The 20,543-nt window shown below is 40.3% G+C and overlaps 2 protein-coding genes across 2 annotated transcripts in view; both read left to right on the top strand.

Moving 5' to 3' along the window:
* MAP3K9 (mitogen-activated protein kinase kinase kinase 9) overlaps nt 1-20,543 on the top strand; it is a 1,255,777-nt gene that overhangs the window by 1,095,081 nt on the left and 140,153 nt on the right. The gene's annotated exons all lie outside the window — the stretch shown is intronic.
* The window catches only part of LOC122804074 (mediator of RNA polymerase II transcription subunit 6-like), a 56,824-nt gene that overhangs the window by 9,442 nt on the left and 26,839 nt on the right, over nt 1-20,543 (top strand). Inside the window, exon 2 of the mRNA XM_044073736.1 lies at nt 15,977-16,136. Coding sequence (XP_043929671.1) covers nt 15,977-16,136 — 160 coding nt within the window. The remainder of the gene's footprint in view (nt 1-15,976; nt 16,137-20,543) is intronic.

The raw sequence follows: 20,543 nt of genomic DNA, 5'->3' as shown, positions 1-20,543 counted from the left end.
AGCCCGAAGGTAGGCTTGTGATAAATACAAGGTGTAGAAGTTTTAAGGTGTGATCAAGTTTAATTTCTGCATCCAAAAATATATGCTAGTTACACTATGGATACAACTAAAATTTAAAAAATTTCAAACTGTTCATTTTTTGTCAAAATCCAGAATCTGTTGTAAAGGGATATCAACAATATTGAAAAAAAAATTTGTACACATTATCACAGAATAACTTTTAAATATAAAAATACCCTCCACCTGTCATTAAGGACCAACTTAGCAAAAGTTGGGGGATTTCTTAATTGTATTTAGTATCAAGTATAAATATTAATAGTCTGTCTTCTTGAGCATAGTGTTGCACACAGCTTCAGGGTTAAGGTTTTTGTTAACACTTTGTGGTGCCTCTTTTAAAGCCGCATTTCTTATCAGCTGCTGTAACTGTGCATTCCTTGTAATTCATTTACTCTTATGTTTTGCATTAGTGCTGAGAGTCTGAGCTGTCTTTTTGGGGGGGTCACGTAAGAGTTAGGAAGAAGACTCATGTTAACATGTCTAAAGAACAATTTCACTTGGAAGGAAACCATGCAGAGAAAAAACATCTAAATTGACCCTCTAGGGCTGGCTCGTTTCATGCAGACTTTAAACAAAAAGTATTGTAGTTTTTGTTGTACTTCTGACATTGTGCATAAGGTCTTCACCGCCCCTAGTATTCTTTTTTTCAGGCTAGAATTACTTCTTTAATTCCTTGCTGATAAAGTGACCTCTTAAATTAAAGTGCTTATGTTTGGTCTTGCTTATATGTATTGACATATTTTTTTGCTGGTAACATTATGACACACTTCCTTGGGTAATCTAGCGCATTACTTTCTCTCATGCCTTCCTTTTTGCATCATGTAGACATTCTTCAGATTCCGGAAGGCAAAACCATAACTTGTAGGCTAGTGTGTGTGTCTTTTTTTCCCGTTAAATGCCCACAGGAAAACCGTCCCCGTAATGATTGGCAGTAGAGTTTTACATGCTGGCTTGACTATCTAAAAAAGAATATCACAGTGTGCTTAGCATAGTCTTGCAGTTTTGGTTAATTTTATGGTTGTATGCCTGTCTTTTGAAATTGAAGTTATCAAATGTTGCCTTAACGTAAAGACATTATTCATTTTAGTATGAAGACTATGAAACCTGTATTTTCCTGCTTGTGTTTGTGAGGGAATGTCAAAGCATTCTCAAGCTTTGGGGTCTTTGCTTCTAAACTACTTCTGCTTATGTAGACAGTTACTAAAATGCTGCCCTATGTGCATGAGGGGAACTTCCGTTTGACGTGATGATTGAGAGTTTCTCAAGATGTTTGCACATGGTTCAGGTCTTCATTACTTTTATTTTTTTTTTTCTTCCTGTCTGGGTACCCTATGAGCTGTTGCTTCAACTTATTGTTTGATGGTCCATTACAGACATGCAGGAGTGTATTGGCAACATCTTGTTCCACAAACATTTTTAGATGAGAGCAGCAGCTGTTAAAAAATGTTTCGTTATCTGGTTTGGTGGTTACTTGATGTACATTCATGTGCTAGCTCTGCTCTGCACTTCGCAGCTACTTTATTTGTTAGACAAAAATAATTATTCTTACTTGTAATTAGTAATTGAACTTGGCATATTTTTGTAGGGGTCCTAAACAGATTATATTTTAAGAGTACAATTGTTTTGAGCAGTGTGTAATCTGAATTGTAATTACCATACACAACTTTGGTATTTACAGCTGTTTTAAAATGGGAGATTTCTCTGTTGTGTGATTTGATGTCAGATTTGGTCACTCCATGTCGCATGATTAAAAAAGCATTTTTTTTATGTTTTAACACATATCCCATTTGTCAGAAATTTGAGTATGCTGGTTTGTAAAGTTGCCCTGTTCAGCACAGAAAGAAGGTGGTAAAAAAAAAAGAACAGGAAAATGAGATTGGGAGATTGTGGCTTGGTTTGGAAATGGTGATCTTGGAGAGGTGGAGTTACTGTAGCTTAATGCAAAGGACATTGGTAAAACTTCAGAATGAATTTTACATGATTTGCTTGACTTACCAGGTTTGTTGGTTGGATATGCTAAAATACTTTTGGAAGTGGTGACTCAGATTTCCATAACAGTCCTTATTGTGCCATGTTTCTGATGAGCAGAAGGCTTACATGTGTCATATTTCAGACAGAAATGTGAGGTCAGCCTTATGCAGCAGATTGGTAGTACTGCCAGTTCTCTCCCGGACAAACTTCTCATTTGAGTACAACATTCTATGTTGAACCAGTGTCACTTAGTTTCCAGCTGTTGGCATAAGCTATGAATTAGGTTCCTTGGGTACCACTACATGACACCCGGAATTCATTATGTCATGTCACCCATTTAAGTCGAGAAGAAACCCTGAGATCATTCCTGTCAGAGAGAAGATCTGAGCTTAGCCTGTTTCATTACATCCGTCTGTTTTTGACAAGGTACCTTGCAGCAGAAGAGCATAAATACCTCTGGAAGGACATGAGAAGGAAGGAAAAGGCAGTGACTGGAGGAGATGCCTACCACTGATGCACCTCCCATAGTAAGGGACCAGAATGTTCTGTTTTTTGGGGATGATGCTACTACACCAACAAGCAAAGTATACGACACTTAATAAGAAAAAAGTGGGAGCTGTAAAGTACATGACAGACAAGTTATAGGATCATAGGAGGTTATTAGGCTAATAGCCTAGAGCCTTTTTAAGCCTAGCCATTCCTGCCCAAAATTTCCCAATAATCAGTACCCAACAATTAGTACAGCTTTGGTATATGCTTGTGTAAAAACTACCCAAAATGTTTGTAAACTTAAAATGCCATTAGAATGCAAGCTTAAGCATAATGGTGTTAAAATGGTTTAAATTGATATAAAATTGAACAACAATATCCCATTTTGTGGAAACACTGTGGCAAGATAAAAATAAGTTGCATAATTGAAATTAAATAGTACAAGACTGCCGTACGAGCTATACAGTGTGAATTATATTGTTGTACATAGCATATGATCCCAGCAGTGCCTGAAAACAATTAATTTCAAGTTTCTCAAGTTCTGTGCATTGAAAGAAGTGCTGAAATGTAAACCAGGCAGGTGTCCATAACAACCCAGAAAAGAGTAGAGCTAGATGGCAGCTAGACAATGCAACAAAACCACATAGACAAGTGGAGTCTTGTCTTCTCTACTTTTCACTGACAAAACAGTAGTGGAGGTAATGTGAAATTTCATAGGAGAGGGGTATTGCCAAATAATAGAATGCTTATTCTTGTCTTAATGTAGAACATGACTTTTCAACTCTAGTTGTGCCTGCCTTTGAAAACAAAAGTATCTAAAGAAGTTGTCACAGTTACCCATAACTAATTGTCTGATACGTGTGTTAGAATGGTGGAACAAATCCAATGACCTTCATTACTTGGGTGTAAACAAGTGGAGGTAAAGGACATGATACTGACCCCAAACATGAAAACTGTGGAGACTCAAATTCATCCTTCCAACTGTGATGGCCAGTTCATAATGGTATGAAGCAGCATTATGGGAGAGAGCAAGATCAGTTAGCCAAGTGTTTTGTCAGTGTAAAGCAGTTAGAGCCATGTGTACTATGTACTAAAAGTGACTATGACAGCTGTAAAGTATGTAGAAAAGACTGGAAGCTCTTGCAACTGATAAAGACCGTTTCTGTCATCCTGCTCATTTTTTTTGGTTTCGGACAACCTTTAGTCCCGGTAAACCAAACCGTTTAGTGGTTTAACATTTCCTCAGTAGGGCCATTGTTGTTCAGTTCTATACACCTTTTTGTATTGTATTGTACAGATTTTGAAGAGTCCATCTCATAATCTCTTCAGGGATAGCATTCTTTGCAGCCACATCTTCATCTTGAGAAACAGAGAGAGTATGCTGTCATCACTTTCTGTCTTGATCCATTGCAGTTTGCATTGCTTTTCTTTGTTCCATGCAGTTTTCCTGTTCTGATTCCACTGAATTCTTGTTGTGTACTCTTATTTTGTCTTTGTTTTAAATGGGTACCATTGCAAGGTTTAAGCAATCTATTTCAGAATATGGGCCCATACCTGTACCTTTAATCAGTACATGATGGGGCTGCTTTTAACTGGGTACATGTGATAAAGCAGTCCAGTGTCTTGCAGCTGGGTGTTCACTGTTGGCATAGTCAGCAGAGAAGAAGGTACTGCATATGTCTTTTATTAGCCACCTCTCCCATGATGAGTCTTCTTGATTTAAAATATTTACTAAAGATGATGTTTCAGAACATAGCATGTTGGTCAGCTAAAATTGAAAGAGCTTCTCAATTTGTTTGTAATCCTTTACTTTCAAGTCTCATTTCTTTAAATCTGCTACACTGATCTGGTTAACAGTATGCACTAGTTTTGTTGAATAGCAAAACTCCTGTCCTGGAAAAGGAAAGGTTTGGACTTTGACAAGATGGTTACCTAAGCTGTGAGATCTGGGGTAGCAATGGAAACAGGAAAAAATGTTGTTTCTCAGCATCCAGGCTAGAATGAAATTTGATGGAAGCTGAATATGCCTGCCAGTATGCCCTGCAGAAAAAAAATGAGAATATACAAAGGAGCATAGATAAAATGATTCATATACTGTGTGAAATGGCAGAGGATGTATCTTGATTTAAAAAAAAACTGTAGTTGCTAGGCAAAGAACAAGCTGGAAAGGCTAGTGCAAGGATGTATTGAAAGTAAGGCAGTAGTTATGAAAACTGTGCAGCAACGTGCTGCCTGTTGCCAGAGAACTGTAGTAATAGAACCAGAAGTCGGCTTTTTGAAAAGAAAAATGGGGCTAGAGGATAGAATATTTGTCTGCTAAAAGATTCTGAAGCAGTTCCTGGAGGACAACATGAAAATAAACTTGCATCATTTCCTAACCCCCCTGCCCCCGAAAATCTGGACGTGTTGTTGAGTAGAATGTGCAGTGTGGGCAAAAAAAAAAACACACACAGGACAAACATACAGAACCTCTAGCCAAATTCTGTGCAAAAGTAGTAGATTATTAAACAAAGGGAGGTGATCCTAAAAGATGGAACAAGGCCACAAAGTTAGTTGCTCATCAAGTCTACCCAAGGGACAAAAGACTTACTTGGAAGTTAGAGGAGAACCAAGAAAAGTGGAATAAATTTATGTGATGAAGTATCTAGACTTTCTCATTATCAAAGGGAGACATGTAAGTGCTTGTATAAAACCCCATGAAAATGAATCTGTTCTTTATATGCTTTGCTCTCTTTCCCTTAAATGTGATGCTTTTCTTTAGTCTTGCAGTTAGCTGATTTAGTCTTGCAGTTACGTGATTTGCTCATACTTTGCTTGATTTATTCCACAAGTCATCCTGCCAAGCTGCAATGCTTTTTTTCTGTACAGTTCATTTGTGATTCCTGTTTGCAGTCTGTGCTGCTTTCCCAGCTCCTGTGCTTGATAACTCTTCTGTATGTGCCTGTTTTCTTCACTCTTGCAGCAGTAGCTTGTCTCTCAAGTTGACCTTCTCTTTGTGGTGCATATATTTTTTTCCCTGTAAAGTATCTGTAGAATCTTGAGCTCCATTTTGAGGCTATGCTGCTCTGCCAGTCCATTTCTGTGATATTGCTGCTTCTGGTTTCTGTCTTTGCATCAGGCTTCCCTGTTGGCACAAAATCTAAATTTCATTGTTCTCTGTATTTTTCTGCAAGCAAGTGAACTGCATGTGTTGAGAGTAACTGTCTATATTTGTTTCAGTGATGGTAAAAACTTCCTTCCAGGTTTTTATTAAGCCAAAGAATGAGTAGAGATGAAGAGAGAGAAGTGGTTTTAATGTGAACCACCAGTGATATGTTAAGTGTTTTCTTCCATCATCCTCTCTCCAGAGGAGTAATAAAGGAATTAAGGGATACACGTCCAGCAGAGAAGGAAAGGAATTTGAGGTTAACATACAGTGATGGCACATGCAGGCTACAGGAATGCTCCTAAGAAGCAGGAAAATGTAGCCCTGTAGAAGGGACTAACACAAAACTTTGATTCAGTTGAGGAAATATAGCTTGGACAGGAAAAGTACTATCCAAAAGGAAAAAAGTAAAAGACTTGAGGAGAATGAATAGTGACAATGGAGGGAAAGGGAGCAAACACTATGGCGGATAAAATTCAAAAAAGGATGAAGTATGGATACAGAAAGATTTGGTCTACAGGACAAGAATACTGTGAAAGAGGAGGTATACTGAGGAGCAGAAATAGAAAATGTGCAGGAGGAACAGGTAGAGAGACTCTGCTTACAGCAACAGATGTGGTGATGGACAGGGAAAGGGAGAAGGCCACTGCAAGGCGATCCTTAATTAAAATGAACCCACAAAGCAACAAGGAGAGGAGATAAATAATTGCAAAGAATGGGAGTGAAAGGTATATGGGAGGAAATATGGAAAAAAAGAGAGAAAAGGGTACGATTAAGCTCTGCCTACAAAAACATGGCTTGAAAGTCATAAGAAGGAACTCTTATCCAGGCAGGAAGACTGCTATGGTAAAAGACCAAAGTGAGGACAGTCTTATTCTTTGTTGTACAGTAGTCAAAAGTAGCAAAGACAAAAGAGGATGAAGGGAGACAGGGGTAATAGAAAAAAAAAAGAGGGAAATGAGAGAAAAACTGCAGAGAAAGTTACAACCCAGAAAAATATGGCCAAGTCATAATTAGCTAAGCAGAAATATTCTGTGTGTAAGAACACATGGTACCTAAAGAGGGAGTGTCTATTGTAGTAACCCATTCAGCCTAAGGTGGTGGTGAGGTTTAGAGATGGGAAAGTAGGGTGGAGAGAATGGGGTAAGAGAATTAGATTACTTTTTCAGAATGGAAGGTAGGAGGGATAATCTAGTTGTATTTAAAGGATGAGGATAGAAAAAAGATGCAGTAGAGAAGTTGATCTGTTATTGCAGGAAACAAAACTGAAGATATGCTCTCTTGCACTCAAAACAGTAACACTGAAGAGGTTGTTAATCCTCCCCACCACTGCTCATGTCATAGTACCACTACTCATACACATAGTATACATCAAACACAAAAATCAACATACGCCAAGGTTCTCTCAAAAAACTTACCAAAACACCAGAGACCTATAAAACACAAGACTGCTACAACTAACACAGTTCCCACAGCACCCATGAGACATTGTGTCTCATCTACTACCCCATAAAGCGTAACACTCAAAAAACAAATGTTCTTGTCATTGGGGACTCGGTAGTGAGACACATGGCTGTCCCACTTACCAGGTTGGACAAGGATAAAGTCACTGTCGGCTGCCTGTCCAGTGACAGGATTCATCAGACCACGAACACACTCAGAGTCATAACAAGTACCATTATGACTCTGTCATAGTTCATGTTGGAGTGAATGACCTGAGAAGTACCTCACTGGACAGCAAAGAGAGAGAGAGACATGGTTTGAATTCTTCAAGTATGTGTCCCGGGTGGGTATGTCCCTAGCCTTGGGCATCATACTACCCTCCCCAAAAATGATGCCACAATATAAACAAAAAATAATTGATTTCAATAATTGGTTTAGCTTTTGGTGTCATTCAAAGGAGATCCAGTTTCTGTCAGCCTGGAAAGTCGTGGTTGACAAACCTCTCTGCTTTGCCAGAGACAGTTTGCACCTCACACCACTAGGCTTTTGGCTTCTGGCAAAGGTTCTTCCTCCCCCATAGTGCCTTTTTTAGGCAAGGTCTTGAAAACAAACTTACCGATGTGAAATTTGCCAGTCATAACAAAATAAGGGACATGCTACTAAATGCTAGGAGCTTAAACCAAAAATTGCACATCCTGGAAGCACTTCTATCACTGGAAGATGTAGATGTCTCTGCAGTCACAGAAACCTGGTTAAAGACCCCAGAGACTATCCTGGCCTTGCTAGGCTGACAGGTTACTGCGGGTAAGACTCCCATTCAAGTCGTAGCCAGTTATAGATCCCCGTCCATGGGTCATGACATGCACAAAGCCTACTTGACCAAACTGGAGGCCATCCAAATATTCCTGAGTGCACACTGGTTATGGGGGATTTCAGTTATACAACCATCAACTGGGAAACCTACTCTAGCCTTAACTCACTAATGCGAAATTTCCTTAACTTTAACTCAAATGCCGTGGAACAAATTGTTCATACCCCCAACAAAAGGAACAAACATACTATATCTGGTCCTCACTAACATGATGAACAGATGGACTGCCACAACTATACGGCCTTCATTAGTTAAATTTGATCATAAATCGGTCACCTTCAAGCTGGCATTAACACCAGAACTCAAAGGGCGAAGTCAGGCTAAAAAACTTCACCAATGCAAACTATACCCTCCTAGGGGAAGATATAAATGCATTCCAAGTTTTATCCCTAGCTGGAAGTGGTAACTACACCAAAGCTTCCGCTAAAGCCCTGTTCAATCACTTGCATATGTGTATAGACTCTGCTGTACCAGAAATAATCAAAGCCAGAGACACAAGTAATAAAAAGCCGCCATGGTGGGCATCCAGTATCAACAAACTTTACAACAAATGCAAAAAGATGTTTAAGTGAGGCCCCAGCAGTGGAAAAGCATCCTTTTCTGCTTCGACAGGCAAATAATGCAACATGTCAAGTCCTGTAAGGACATCTTTGAGAAAAACTTAGCAAGCACAGCCAAGGATAACCATAAGGCCTTTTATAGCTACATATGTAGCCTAAACTGTAGGACCCAAGCATGTGCAGAACTAGTGACTAAACGGTATCATGCACACTAAACCACAGAGATAGCAAACCTGCTATAGGATAAGTTTGGTGAAAATTTCACTCCCTTATCCTCTCCAACCTTATCACAAACCTTTCCTAACCCCCCAACCCTACATATCTGAAGAGCAGGTCATTAAAACCTTGTCCAAGGTGCAGAAAACAGCCTGTATGGGACCAGACGGCATCCTAGGCTGTCTTCTAAACAGGCTAAAAATCACTATCAAGTACCCTTTTCAATCACAAACTACAGGCTTTGTTCTACAGAAAGAATAACAGCAGCCATTATTCCCTTGCACAAAGATAGCCTAGCAACAGTCCCAAGGAATTATATACCCATAAGCCTGACCAGCATCATCTGTAAGGTCATGGAATGTATAATTATGGACTTCCTAAATAGACATAGGTGACCTCCAAACCCTGGAGCCAACCCAATTCGGCTTTGTCAGAGGCAGAACCTGCCTGTTAAATATGGTAGATTTTTTTTGAAAATGTGATGAGGGCAAATCTCTAAACACAGCATACCTTGACTTGGCAAAGGCTTTTGACACAATCCCACACTTGGGCTTTACTTATAAATTTAGCAAATTGAAGATAAGTCCCTTTATTGTAAGATGGGTTGCCAGCTGGCTCACAAATCGGGCACACTACCAAAGTGGGTGACACCACATCAACCAGCAGACCGGTCACCAGCAGGGTGCCACAAGGGTCAATGCTGGGTACTCTACTGTTTGGTATATACTTCTCAGTTTTGACTTGAACTTCTGGGAGGTTGTGGCTGACCAAGTTTGTGGACGACTGCAAACTAAGTGCAATTATTTAATCCCCAAATGATGTAATTATAGGGTCTTATGTAGACCAACGATTGGTGTCTTATTCTTGGTCTTAAACTGAATGCAAATAAGTGCATCATCATTCTGTTCAGCAAAAACAAAGTCCCTTCACACTATCAAATCAACAACAGTAGTATAAGCACCTACGAGGTGGTAAGGGATCTGGAATCGCAAGTTGACTGCAGCTTTGACCACCATGTGTCTACTTTAGTAAGGAAGGCTTTCTACATAGTGCACTTGATTGGAAAGGCATAACCTCTAGAGCAAAGGAGGTTATAACCCTTAACCCTTCTATACTCAGCACTAATTAGGCCCATAATTGAGTACAACTCCCCTTTTGGCATGTAGCATACAAAGCACCTGCAGCAATTAGAGAGACCTTAGAGGTTTCTAACAAAGAACATCAAGGGACTCCAACACGTGCTACACAGACGACTAAAGTCCCTGTCACTATACTGTGTGTCGTATAGGCTTCTTAGGAGAGACTTATGCCTGGCTTACAGAGCAGTCTCAGACCCAAACCTAATGAACTTGCTACACATCTGTAAATCAAATGGGACTAGAGCTACCCATTCCAGGGACCTAAATATGGCCTGCAGCTTAAATAGGATATGCTGGAGGGACAGATTTGTCTCCCAACGATTGCACCTTCTTTGGAATAGGCTACCAACTCATGTGAAACAAACCACCTCCTATGACCTTGTTCAAAAGAAACCTAGACGAGTGGATGGGGCACCATACATTTTTACAGGGGATAGCGCCCACAACTCTCCTGGACATGAGCAGTCATTACTAAATGCAGTCCTGGGTATTGACTAGTGTATCTGTGGTATTACATTGGGATGAAATGGCTAGGCTTAACAGGACATCCAGGTCGATAGCCTAGTAATCTCCTGTGATCCAATGAAGATACGAAGAATCTAAAGGCAAAAAAAAGGGTTTAGTGGAAAAATCCCACATAAAAAGAGGAATGTCAGTAATATTGCAGAAGTAATTGGACATGCAAATAGGACAATGAAAAGTGAGGAATGTAAAAGACATATATAATTAGTAGAAGGTATAATCCAGAAAAGAAAATTGTATGAAATAGTCATGAGTGAGCCAATGAAGAAAAGGGGTGCTTCAAGAAATTGTACAGAAGCTGTATGGAAGACAGCAGGATCGGATGGAAGTGATAGGTGGACGCTTCAACCTAACCCTCGATAGAGGTTAGACTGGAAATTTGGGCAATGGAAGTAGAATGGAGAACATACAACAACAATTTTAACATGCAGTAAACTACTAGTGTAAAAACTGCAAGCAGAGCACCATAGGTTCAGGTCAAAATTTGATATTGCAAAATAGTTTTATTAAACAAAAGAAATGTTAAGCGCTTTTGTCTTCAAAATGTCAGACTTCATCATAAGTCATAACACATCCGTTCTATTTTTAACATCTTCCCTACCGCACATGAGACAGTGAAATACCAATCTAAAATGTTAAGCAATTAAAATAAAATTCATTATGTAGATTAAATCCAGTCAAACCCCTCATACAATAAAATGCCTTGTTTGCTCAAAAATAATACACAAAATATATGAATAAATGTCAAATTTTTAAGAACATATTTTTCTGTTGATATACATAATTAAATACATGTTTAAAAAACAATTAAATACTTCATAATTTGGCTGCACAAAATTTTAGGACACAAGAAATGGAAATATTGTCATTCAATCCAGGGTATGTTCCCGACATTTCTTTTCATTTCTAGTGTCCTGCCAAATTTTGATTCGGACCTATGGTGTTTCGCTTGCACTTTATAGTTTTATTAGTAGAATAAGAATGAGCAGACACTGGGAGAATGTGAGGGCATACGGAAAAAAATGCATAAAAGAGAGCACTGAATTTCCTTAGGAAAAAAGGACAACCAAGAAAGTAGTTTAGACTGATTCCTAGCAAGAAATAACAGATAATTTTGTGTGAGGAATGAAACAATACTAAGAACAGCTTGTGATGATGCTTTGGTAAAGATAGTAATCAAGAGAATCTACAAAGAAATCATCACTGGAGATGGGAAGAGATGAAATGGAGCCAGAGGAGCAGAAAACCAATTCAACTTAGGGAGTAGAGCAGGTAATATTAGGTAACACAGGAGAAACGGGAACAATATTGTGAGATGCAGCTGTACAAAGTTGGGCTGTTCAGGAATTGAAAAACCAGGAAAGAACAAAGGGATAAGTTTACACTGGCAGAAGACAAGCTGAGCAGGATACGAAGAAAAATGAACAAGGAGGGGAAGGTTCAAGAACAGAGAGGGGGAAAGGAAAGGAGGACAAGGCAAAAAAAAGCTCCGTGTACAATAAAGTGTAAGACAGTATTGTATGGGGGGGGGGGTCTAGTGGGACCAGGGGGAAAGCTTGAAGAGGAAACACACGTTGAAATGAAAAGAAGATGAACGTAAGGAGAAACAATACTAAGAACAGCTTCTGATGATGCTTTGGTAAAAATAGTAATCAAGAGAATCTACAAAGAAATCATCACTGGAGATGGGAAGAGATGAAATGGAGCCAGAGGAGCAGAAAACCAATTCAACTTAGGGAGTAGAGCAGGTAATACTAGGTAACACAGGAGAAACGGGAACAATATTGTGAGATGCAGCTGTACAAAGTTGGGCTGTTCAGGAATTGAAAAACCAGGAAAGAACAAAGGGATAAGTTTACACTGGCAGAAGACAAGCTGAGCAGGATACGAAGAAAAATGAACAAGGAGGGGAAGGTTCAAGAACAGAGAGGGGGAAAGGAAAGGAGGACAAGGCAAAAAAAAAGCTCCGTGTACAATAAAGTGTAAGACAGTATTGTATGGGGGGGGGTCTAGTGGGACCAGGGGGAAAGCTTGAAGAGGAAACACACGTTGAAATGAAAAGAAGATGAACGTAAGCAGATTAAGATGTTAATGGGTATAGACAGAAGAGTGTGAAAAAGTAAAAGAACTGAAAGAAAAAACAGAGTTTTCTGAATAATTATATATCTTCAAACTAGGAAGTAAGAAGGGGAGAGCATGTTATTGGAACTAGGGAAGCAACAGAACAGAAGTATAGAGAATGCTGTAACAGAGAGATACTGGTGACAGTGTGAAGGGCATATATGGTCTAAAACGGGGAAGCTGTAGGAATACATAGATAGTAGCAGAAGTGTACAAAACAGGAGGTAAGGAAGTAAAGAAGAGTCTAGTTTGAATAGTTATTAGGTTTAAAGAGGAAGAAATCTCCACCAGTGAAATTGTCAAAAGTAATACTTTTACCCAAAGAAAGCAAAAACAAGATGGAACTGGGTACGTTTGGATCCGTTTCAATCATAAACAAAGATCTCTGGATTGCAGATATAAAGCATGGAATTAGTTATGCCAAAGTTAATCCAGGAGGGCTAGGCCTAGGTTGTGAAAGGAGGAAGTTCAGTAGGTAGCTGGTGGGATCTCCTGAAGATCATGGAAGTATGTGGGAGAAGGAACCTGAAAAAATGAGGGGTTACACATTACAACATCAAAAAATGCTGTGATTTGGTGGAATGACCTGTATTAGAAATAGGAGGACAATTTTTAGGATGGATCTTTATATTCTAACACAATCCAAAAGAATTTATGCAGGTAAATGGATAGATGAAGGCAGTAGCCACAGACACAGGTGCAAGGCAGGGGCACCCTGTATGATCACATTTATTTCTACTTATGATGGAAACCATGTCAGTGGCAGTGAGAGAAGCCTTAAAAATATAGAGGAGGTAAGGAAGAGTAAGAACATTAATTGTACACGGACATAGATGGCAGAACAGGTAGAAGAGGCAGGGAATGTGATGGAGCACTTAAACGAGCTGAGATATTGCCCCCAAAATGTGGCACTTAATACTTGAGACCAAAAGTGTGAAGAACATTTAAAAAAATGAATTATGGGAACCTACTACAGAACTCGGAGAAAAACATAGAGATTGACGGACAAGACAGGCACATTAATAAGGGAAATTAATATCATTAAAGTGATGTGAAATCTTAAGCATGAATATCTGTTCTGATTGACAGGACAAAAATCAGTTTGTATACATGTAGTAAGAGGTCATTATAGGGGAGAAATGGGAAGATGTGCTGTTGGGCTCCATTTCTGATTAAAAGGACGCCTAATGCTTTGGGTTGCAAGTGTAGAAAGCATTAAAAAGCAGAGAAGAATTATGGGAACTTGCTAGATAACATAGAGGAAGACTTCTAAAGGTGGAAGGACAAGACGGCTATGTTAAGGAGAATTGACATCATTAAAATGATGAGAAACTTTGGGTATTCAGTATGATGAAAGGAAAAGAAAAAAAATTGTTACAGAAATTTAGTAAGTATGTTCATTACATTTGGAAAGGTACAACACAGTGATCAGTGGAAAATGGGATCTGGGTAAGCAGAACCAGGGGAAGACAGGGGTCACCCAACTTTGCATGGTAAGCAACTTTGTATAACAAGAACCACTGGATAAGAAAAAAAGGAAGAACTGAACAAGAAGAAGATTCAGAACAAAAAGTACACTTCTTAAAGAAGAAGAGATGTACAAGACAACAAGAGAATGTCTCTGCAGAATTAAAGACTGGGAGCTGTATGAGAGGATGGACAAGAAAACAATGTATGCACTGGGACAGAATGGAAGGAAGGACAGTAGGAAGAAGAAATCTTTTGGAAAGTGAAGGAATTAACTTGACCAGGTGTTAACTTATTGAACTAGTGGAGGGAACATTATCCTGAGGGGGGAGCTTCTGGGGCAACATGTGGAAGAAGGGTGGAAATGACATGCAGAAAATAGGGAGGGCAACAGCACTGAAAATAACAGCGGGAAAAATCAAGGAAGAGACAGAAGAGATTGTGAGAGAAATAAAGAACATTTTCCATGATGTGGGAAAATGGTGACAAGGGAAGGGGGCTTAAATTTAAAGGACAAAAGGGTAGTTAAAGCCCTGAATAAAGTATGGATGGTGCAAAAGTGATAGGATAATGTACAGGTAGACTGGAGGGTGGCAATAAGGTTTGCAGTGAAGCCCTAAGCATTTCACCACTTTTGGGCTCAGCAGATTAGAATGGTAAGTAAATGGTATGGGATGCCAGTAAACATGTAAGGTGCTAGAGACGGAACATGAGTGGAGATGTTTGAGATGTGCAGAAGGGATGACATGTATGTTTTGGGGCTGTAGATGGTCTAAATATGTGAAAAAGCATCTGTAGAATGAGGGAGTATAGAATAAGCAGTTTGAGATAAGATGGGAGCTTTTTTGGGGGGTCTGTTTACCAGTTGGAGCCCTAAAAATATGTTAAAACATCAAATTTAATCCTTACTGGGGGTGGGGGGGATCAGAAGTACAGTAGATATTGGTGGAGAGTACAGTAGATAAACACTGGGAAGAGGGAAATGAGACAACAAGGTGAACATAGCAGCAATAAAGATAAAGTTGGTAAGGAATGCTGTATGTGAGGTGCATTTAGAAGAATCGAACTTCAATGATGAGATGGAAAGGGGAGGGGACTGGTATTGAACATACCTCAAAGAGAAAGGGGGAGAAACAAGTATTTGAACACTGGTAAGGCAGTAAAAGCATTGATGGTGAGAGAACGTGTTCCAAAAGGGATGCTGCTTTAGCTGTTGGTGTACCATAAGCACTGTACAGTCATGTATATTATACTTGAAGATTTCCAGTAAAATAGTTATATATTGGATCTGGCACACATGTTTCCGCCTTCCCTGGCTAGACTGTTAAATTTTCTGACGATGCTTGACATCCTCAAGTACATTTTGGTGCACATTTACCACACAACAAATAAGGAAGCAACTGTGTTTGATTGCAGACTCACCATGAAATTGTGGAATGGAAAGATGAGGAGAATTAATGGATAAGTGATAAAATGCAGGAAAATGAGGGATGCACACTGTAATCCTGTGAACTTGTATCTCTTCTGTGTCACTGCTAGACAGAGGCACGGTAAACTAACCTTAAATGGGCTATCTTCTGTGACCTGCTATACAGAGGCACAGTAATCTAATCTAAGAAGGGTGGCGAAAGCCCAAACACACTCTGGCTAGGCTTGTAAATGCCCTAGGGCAGATAGCCTAGTATCAACCTATGAACCTGTGAATCCCTTCTTTAATGTCCCTGCATGTAATTTTCCTTTTTTGCACAAGTGTTACTGCTACGTTCCTACATTAAGTACTATAATGGCATGTTGTGCAACCTCTGGGTATGGGCACTTTGAGAGTTATATGGGTCTTAGTTTCAACAGTTTTTTTTCTCGTTCCTGTTTATGGCCATAGTCCATTTTGACTACATACTAATTTGCTTCACCTTGGAACTTTCTAGAGTAAATTGCTCCCATTTCTCACTTTTATGTATTTGTTTTCCTCCTACAGATAATTTACTGGGGATTTCCTGGATAGACAGTGCCTGGAGTCCGATTTTAAACTCAGCAAATGTTCTTGACTATTTCTCGGAGAGGAGTAACCCTTTCTATGATAGGACGTGTAACAATGAAGTGGTTAAGATGCAAAGACTTACTCTGGACCATTTGAAGTAAGTGATAATTTTTTATTTTTTTTTGTCCAGGATAAAGTGAATTTTTCACTTGTGCTTGAAGGTGATGGGTTATGTGTCTGGATTTTAAAAATAGCTTTTGATAAAAGGAAAGCAACATCAAGTTTTGTAAATTGCAGGATACTATATGGTTATTGGAGTAGAGTTGTCAGCTGAATATATATTATCTGATAATGTTTTTGTCACAGATGATGACATAATGGTCATTCACCAGCCCCAGTGTATTGGCATGGGGTCAGGCTGCTGGAGAGAGCTTCCAGGCATAGACTATTGTTTTCTCTGTGCAGCTAGTCAGCTGTATTGCAATATCAAAAGTCTTTATGCCAGCCCTGCAGCAGAATATGTAACCACTGCATTATTAGTGAGTTGGAAAGCCTTGTTTGCAACTTGCTCTCCATATATTAAGTCTTTACATCAGTTTTCTTTAAGCACCCTGGAGATAGTTATACAGGAAGGACAGGTCCACTGTATCATAACAAAACACAATACAGTAAAGTGAAACAACACAGTATTATTGTAAATGTAACCTGCCTATAACTCAGAACAAATATTTGTTAACATGAAGTAACCCATTTACTTAGGTGAATTCAGAGTCTGCAGTTATTCAGAAATAAATAGCAAAATGCACTTTAAAATATTTATTTTGACCCCTCTGTCTGTCTGAGATTCAGCAGTCCCATACACAAACTATGTAGTATCATTTCAGTAAGATAGCCAGTTTAGAATAAAATACATCTTTGGGAATCACACTCTGAACACATCCTTTCTACCAGGATTCAATGCCTGATGCTTTTTCAGACTCCTCTCCTGGAATGACTGCCATGCAGATGATGTTGGTCTGTCCATATGCCTAAGAAATCCCATCACTTTAAGACTTGTGCAGAGATGGGGACCTTGAGCTCTTCCAAACCCTAGTTTCTCTCGGACAGATATCTTAGAATCCCCTAAAGTGGCATCCACAGCCCACGGGTTGTACTTGAACAGGCCAGAGTCCTCTTATCAAACATAACATTATTCTTTTTGGAGACTTTTAACTATCTTTTCATGAGTTGGGGAAACCTGCACTACTACAAATAAGGATGCACAATGCTTCATAGATTTTATCACTGCAATCTCTGTAGATTACGTAGTGTTCTCCAACTTCTCGGAAAAGTACTGGATCTGTTTCTTACAGATGTAGGCTCATTGTACTGTACATATCATCACTTTTCAGTTGTATTTACCATGAGGGCTAAACCCAATTTATCTTCAACTCTGTCTTTAGAGATTTTTCAAAGCCAATCTACTTCAGCAAGCTGATAACCTGATGCAATTTAAGAACTCTCTCTTCCCTTTGAGGAATGTGTATAAAGCCTTACTGTGTTTATAAATCATTTCTATTTGCACTTAAATGCCTGCATAGAGACATCGGTCCTTATCCACTACAAACACAGTGTTAAATTTTGGAATATCCCCCCTACAGTGGAACCATAGTATAAGCAAACTATATAACAGAAGGGAAAAAAAAGCATTGTTCAGAGAAAAAAACTGAATATTTCAAACTCCAGAAGTGAACTTGAATGGTTAAACAAAGCACATAGGCCCATACATTTATCAAAAAGAGTAAGGGAAGTTTCACAATACCCTGGCCAATTTTCCCCCTAATAGGATAAATACAACATTGGGTCTCCCCCGAAAAGACACTGCTACCCTAGTGGGACTAACCTGGTCAACAGAGGATAAATAAAAATAAACATAAGCATGAAATGAAAATTGTTAGTTCTGAAAAGGTCATCCAATAAAGGTTTTTTCAGCTATATTGGAAAAGTACAGTTGTGTACTCTTACCATAAATGTAGATGTTCGAGTGTGTTCACTGTTGCAGTCATCACTGTAAGGTTCTAACTGCCAGCAGCAGCCCCCGATCGGCCATAATCCCAAAGTCTGGATCGGGTGCCAGCTGAGGTCGCATTTATCCTGACGTCAATGCGCCGGAAGGTATAAAGACCTCAGCTGACACCATTTCCCCAGATGTCCTTCAAGAATGCAACTGCAGTCATAACATATGGGTTGTCCTGCCTCAGGCAGCCCTCGGTCGGCCGGATTCCAAAGTCTGGTTCCGGCGTCGGCTGGTGTCGCCTCCTCTCCGACGTCAGAACGGCTGGAGTATAAAGGCATCGGCCGACGCCATCTTCTTCAGTCTTTCTTGCCGCGCGGTGCCCGAAGCAGAAGCAGTTCGCAAGTGCCGGTCGGTCAGCTCCTGTGTTTTCAGTACCAAAGTCATCTAAAGGCTAAGTACCCCGTTGGGGAACATTTTTTCTTGCCTCAGCCGATGTCAGAAAAAATTGAGAAAGTTAATAATTGTTTGTCTTGTGGTAAACAAATACCTCATAAGGACTTCCATTCTTATTGCCTACATTGCCTGGGCCCAGACCACGACGTCTCGGCCTGTGCTGCCTGTGCTTGCTTTAATAAGCGCACTCTCAGGCGCCAGGCAGAATTTGACGAAGACTTTTTCGGTGAATCTTTCGCTTATATCATGCCGTCGGAACAACCGACTACTCAATCTTCCAAAAAACGAAAGGACCGGGACCGACATCCTCGGCCCGCGTCCTCCACCGATACTCCTCCTAAACCCTCCGCGAGTGCTTCGGTCCCTTCAGAAGCGGTAATTCAACCGCTCCAGGCCGACGACACAGCATTAACTCGTCCTTTGGTCTCGGAGTCTACACCGGTGCCGGTTGTTGACTTACCTCCAGAAACCAAATTTCTGGATCTACCCGACACCATTCCTGTGGACAAGGTTACTCCTGCACGTGGGGCAGCTAGGCCTCCTGTATCCATGTCCATCAAGGCCTTTGCACGTGCTAAGGCCGCCAGCCAGGCCAAGGCCCATCCTAAACCTACTGCCCAGGCCCCTTCTTCTGATAAACAGATCATGTCTCTTGCTGCAGATCTTATTTCTCTTATCAGCGGGTCTCAGCCTCATCCAGACAGAGGTTCTCAGCCGCCTGCAGAGAAAAGGCCCAGAACTGAGCAGGCCGACAATCTCTCTTCAGATGAAGCCTCTTGGGATTCTGAGCCTTCAGATACCCAAGAAGAATCCTTCCAGGCCAATGAGGACTCTGATGCTGAGGAATCAATTCCCTCTGCCTTTCCTCCAGAGGATTTTTCGTTCGGTGAAGTCCTACACTCTATGAGGGAGCATTATAAATGGCAGGGTCAGGAATTCTCCGATTCCAGAAAAAGGCTACGTACCTTCCTCAAGCTACCCCAGCACAGACCTTTAGCTATCCCTCCAGTTATGGATGTCCTGGATGATGTTTTCTCCGACTCCAGTGCTAACCCTGATTCTCTCCCTCCTGCTCCTGTCAAGCCAGACAGATATTATAGGGTCCCTGACACCCACAAACATCTCTTTAACTCATTACAGCCGAGTGACGTCTCCAAGCGTTTCTGCAGTTACACCCTACTGCTCCTCTAGGCGTCAAATATTGCCTGTTCATATTTGCATTAATAATTCCAAAACCATGTTACATACAAGGTATCGGAAAATTTTATCTTGAAGCATACATGATAGCAAACACAATTGTATTGATATATGACCTCTGTCAATGGTTATTTGTTAAAAATGTAAGGTGATAACTTACATGTTTAAATGCTGAAGCCATGCCCACTAGGGGTTTAAGGTGCACACTCAAAAGAGCTCTACTGGAGGGAATGAGTTGAGGCCCATTCTGTGGATCTAGAAACTATTTCACAGGGCCCCAAGGAAGTGGCTACTTCCATAGCCAAGAATCCACTGCCAGCGGATAGGGAAGCTAGGTCCCTGGAGATGGGGTATAAAAGTTTATACCTCTACCACCCTGGCCATGAGGTCACTTAACTGACTTTTTCATATGTTTCAGTACCAGGATTTTTTACTGGATGATTTACAGAAAAAGCTAGCCTCTCCTGAGCCTATTGATAGAAAGGCATTGCAGGATCTGGTACATAACACTCAGCAGGTTAGCAGTCATTTTCTTCAGTGTGGTTATGATGCATTGGAGGCTTCATGTAGCCTATATGACTGGGGCTGTTATCGTAGGCATGCTTGGTTAAAAGAACAGCCACTGCCAGACCATGTTAAAGTAAAGTTACTTGATGCACCTCTGGAAAAACAGAAGCTTTTTGTGCTAAACACGATGTGTTGAAGTCCATTGAGGAAAAAGCTAAATCAGTACAGACAGTCAAAGATTTCCTCCAGGTTCAGCCACCCAGATTCAGCAGGAATTGGCCTTCAAAGAATTGGTCCTTTCCAGACACTGACAAGTTTCAAAGGGGAAAATAGGCATGCCCGAGGTAGAGGGCAATACCGAGTCCTACAGGGCGCCAATGGCAACCACCAATCAAAGAAGTCCAGAGGCAG

The sequence above is a fragment of the Protopterus annectens genome, chromosome 6.part0 (assembly GCF_019279795.1).
Source record: "Protopterus annectens isolate FY-2018-M chromosome 6.part0, PAN1.0, whole genome shotgun sequence".
Classification (NCBI taxonomy): domain Eukaryota; kingdom Metazoa; phylum Chordata; order Ceratodontiformes; family Protopteridae; genus Protopterus; species Protopterus annectens.
Note: the sequence above shows the minus strand (reverse complement) of the source record. Positions and strands in the feature narration are given on the sequence as shown.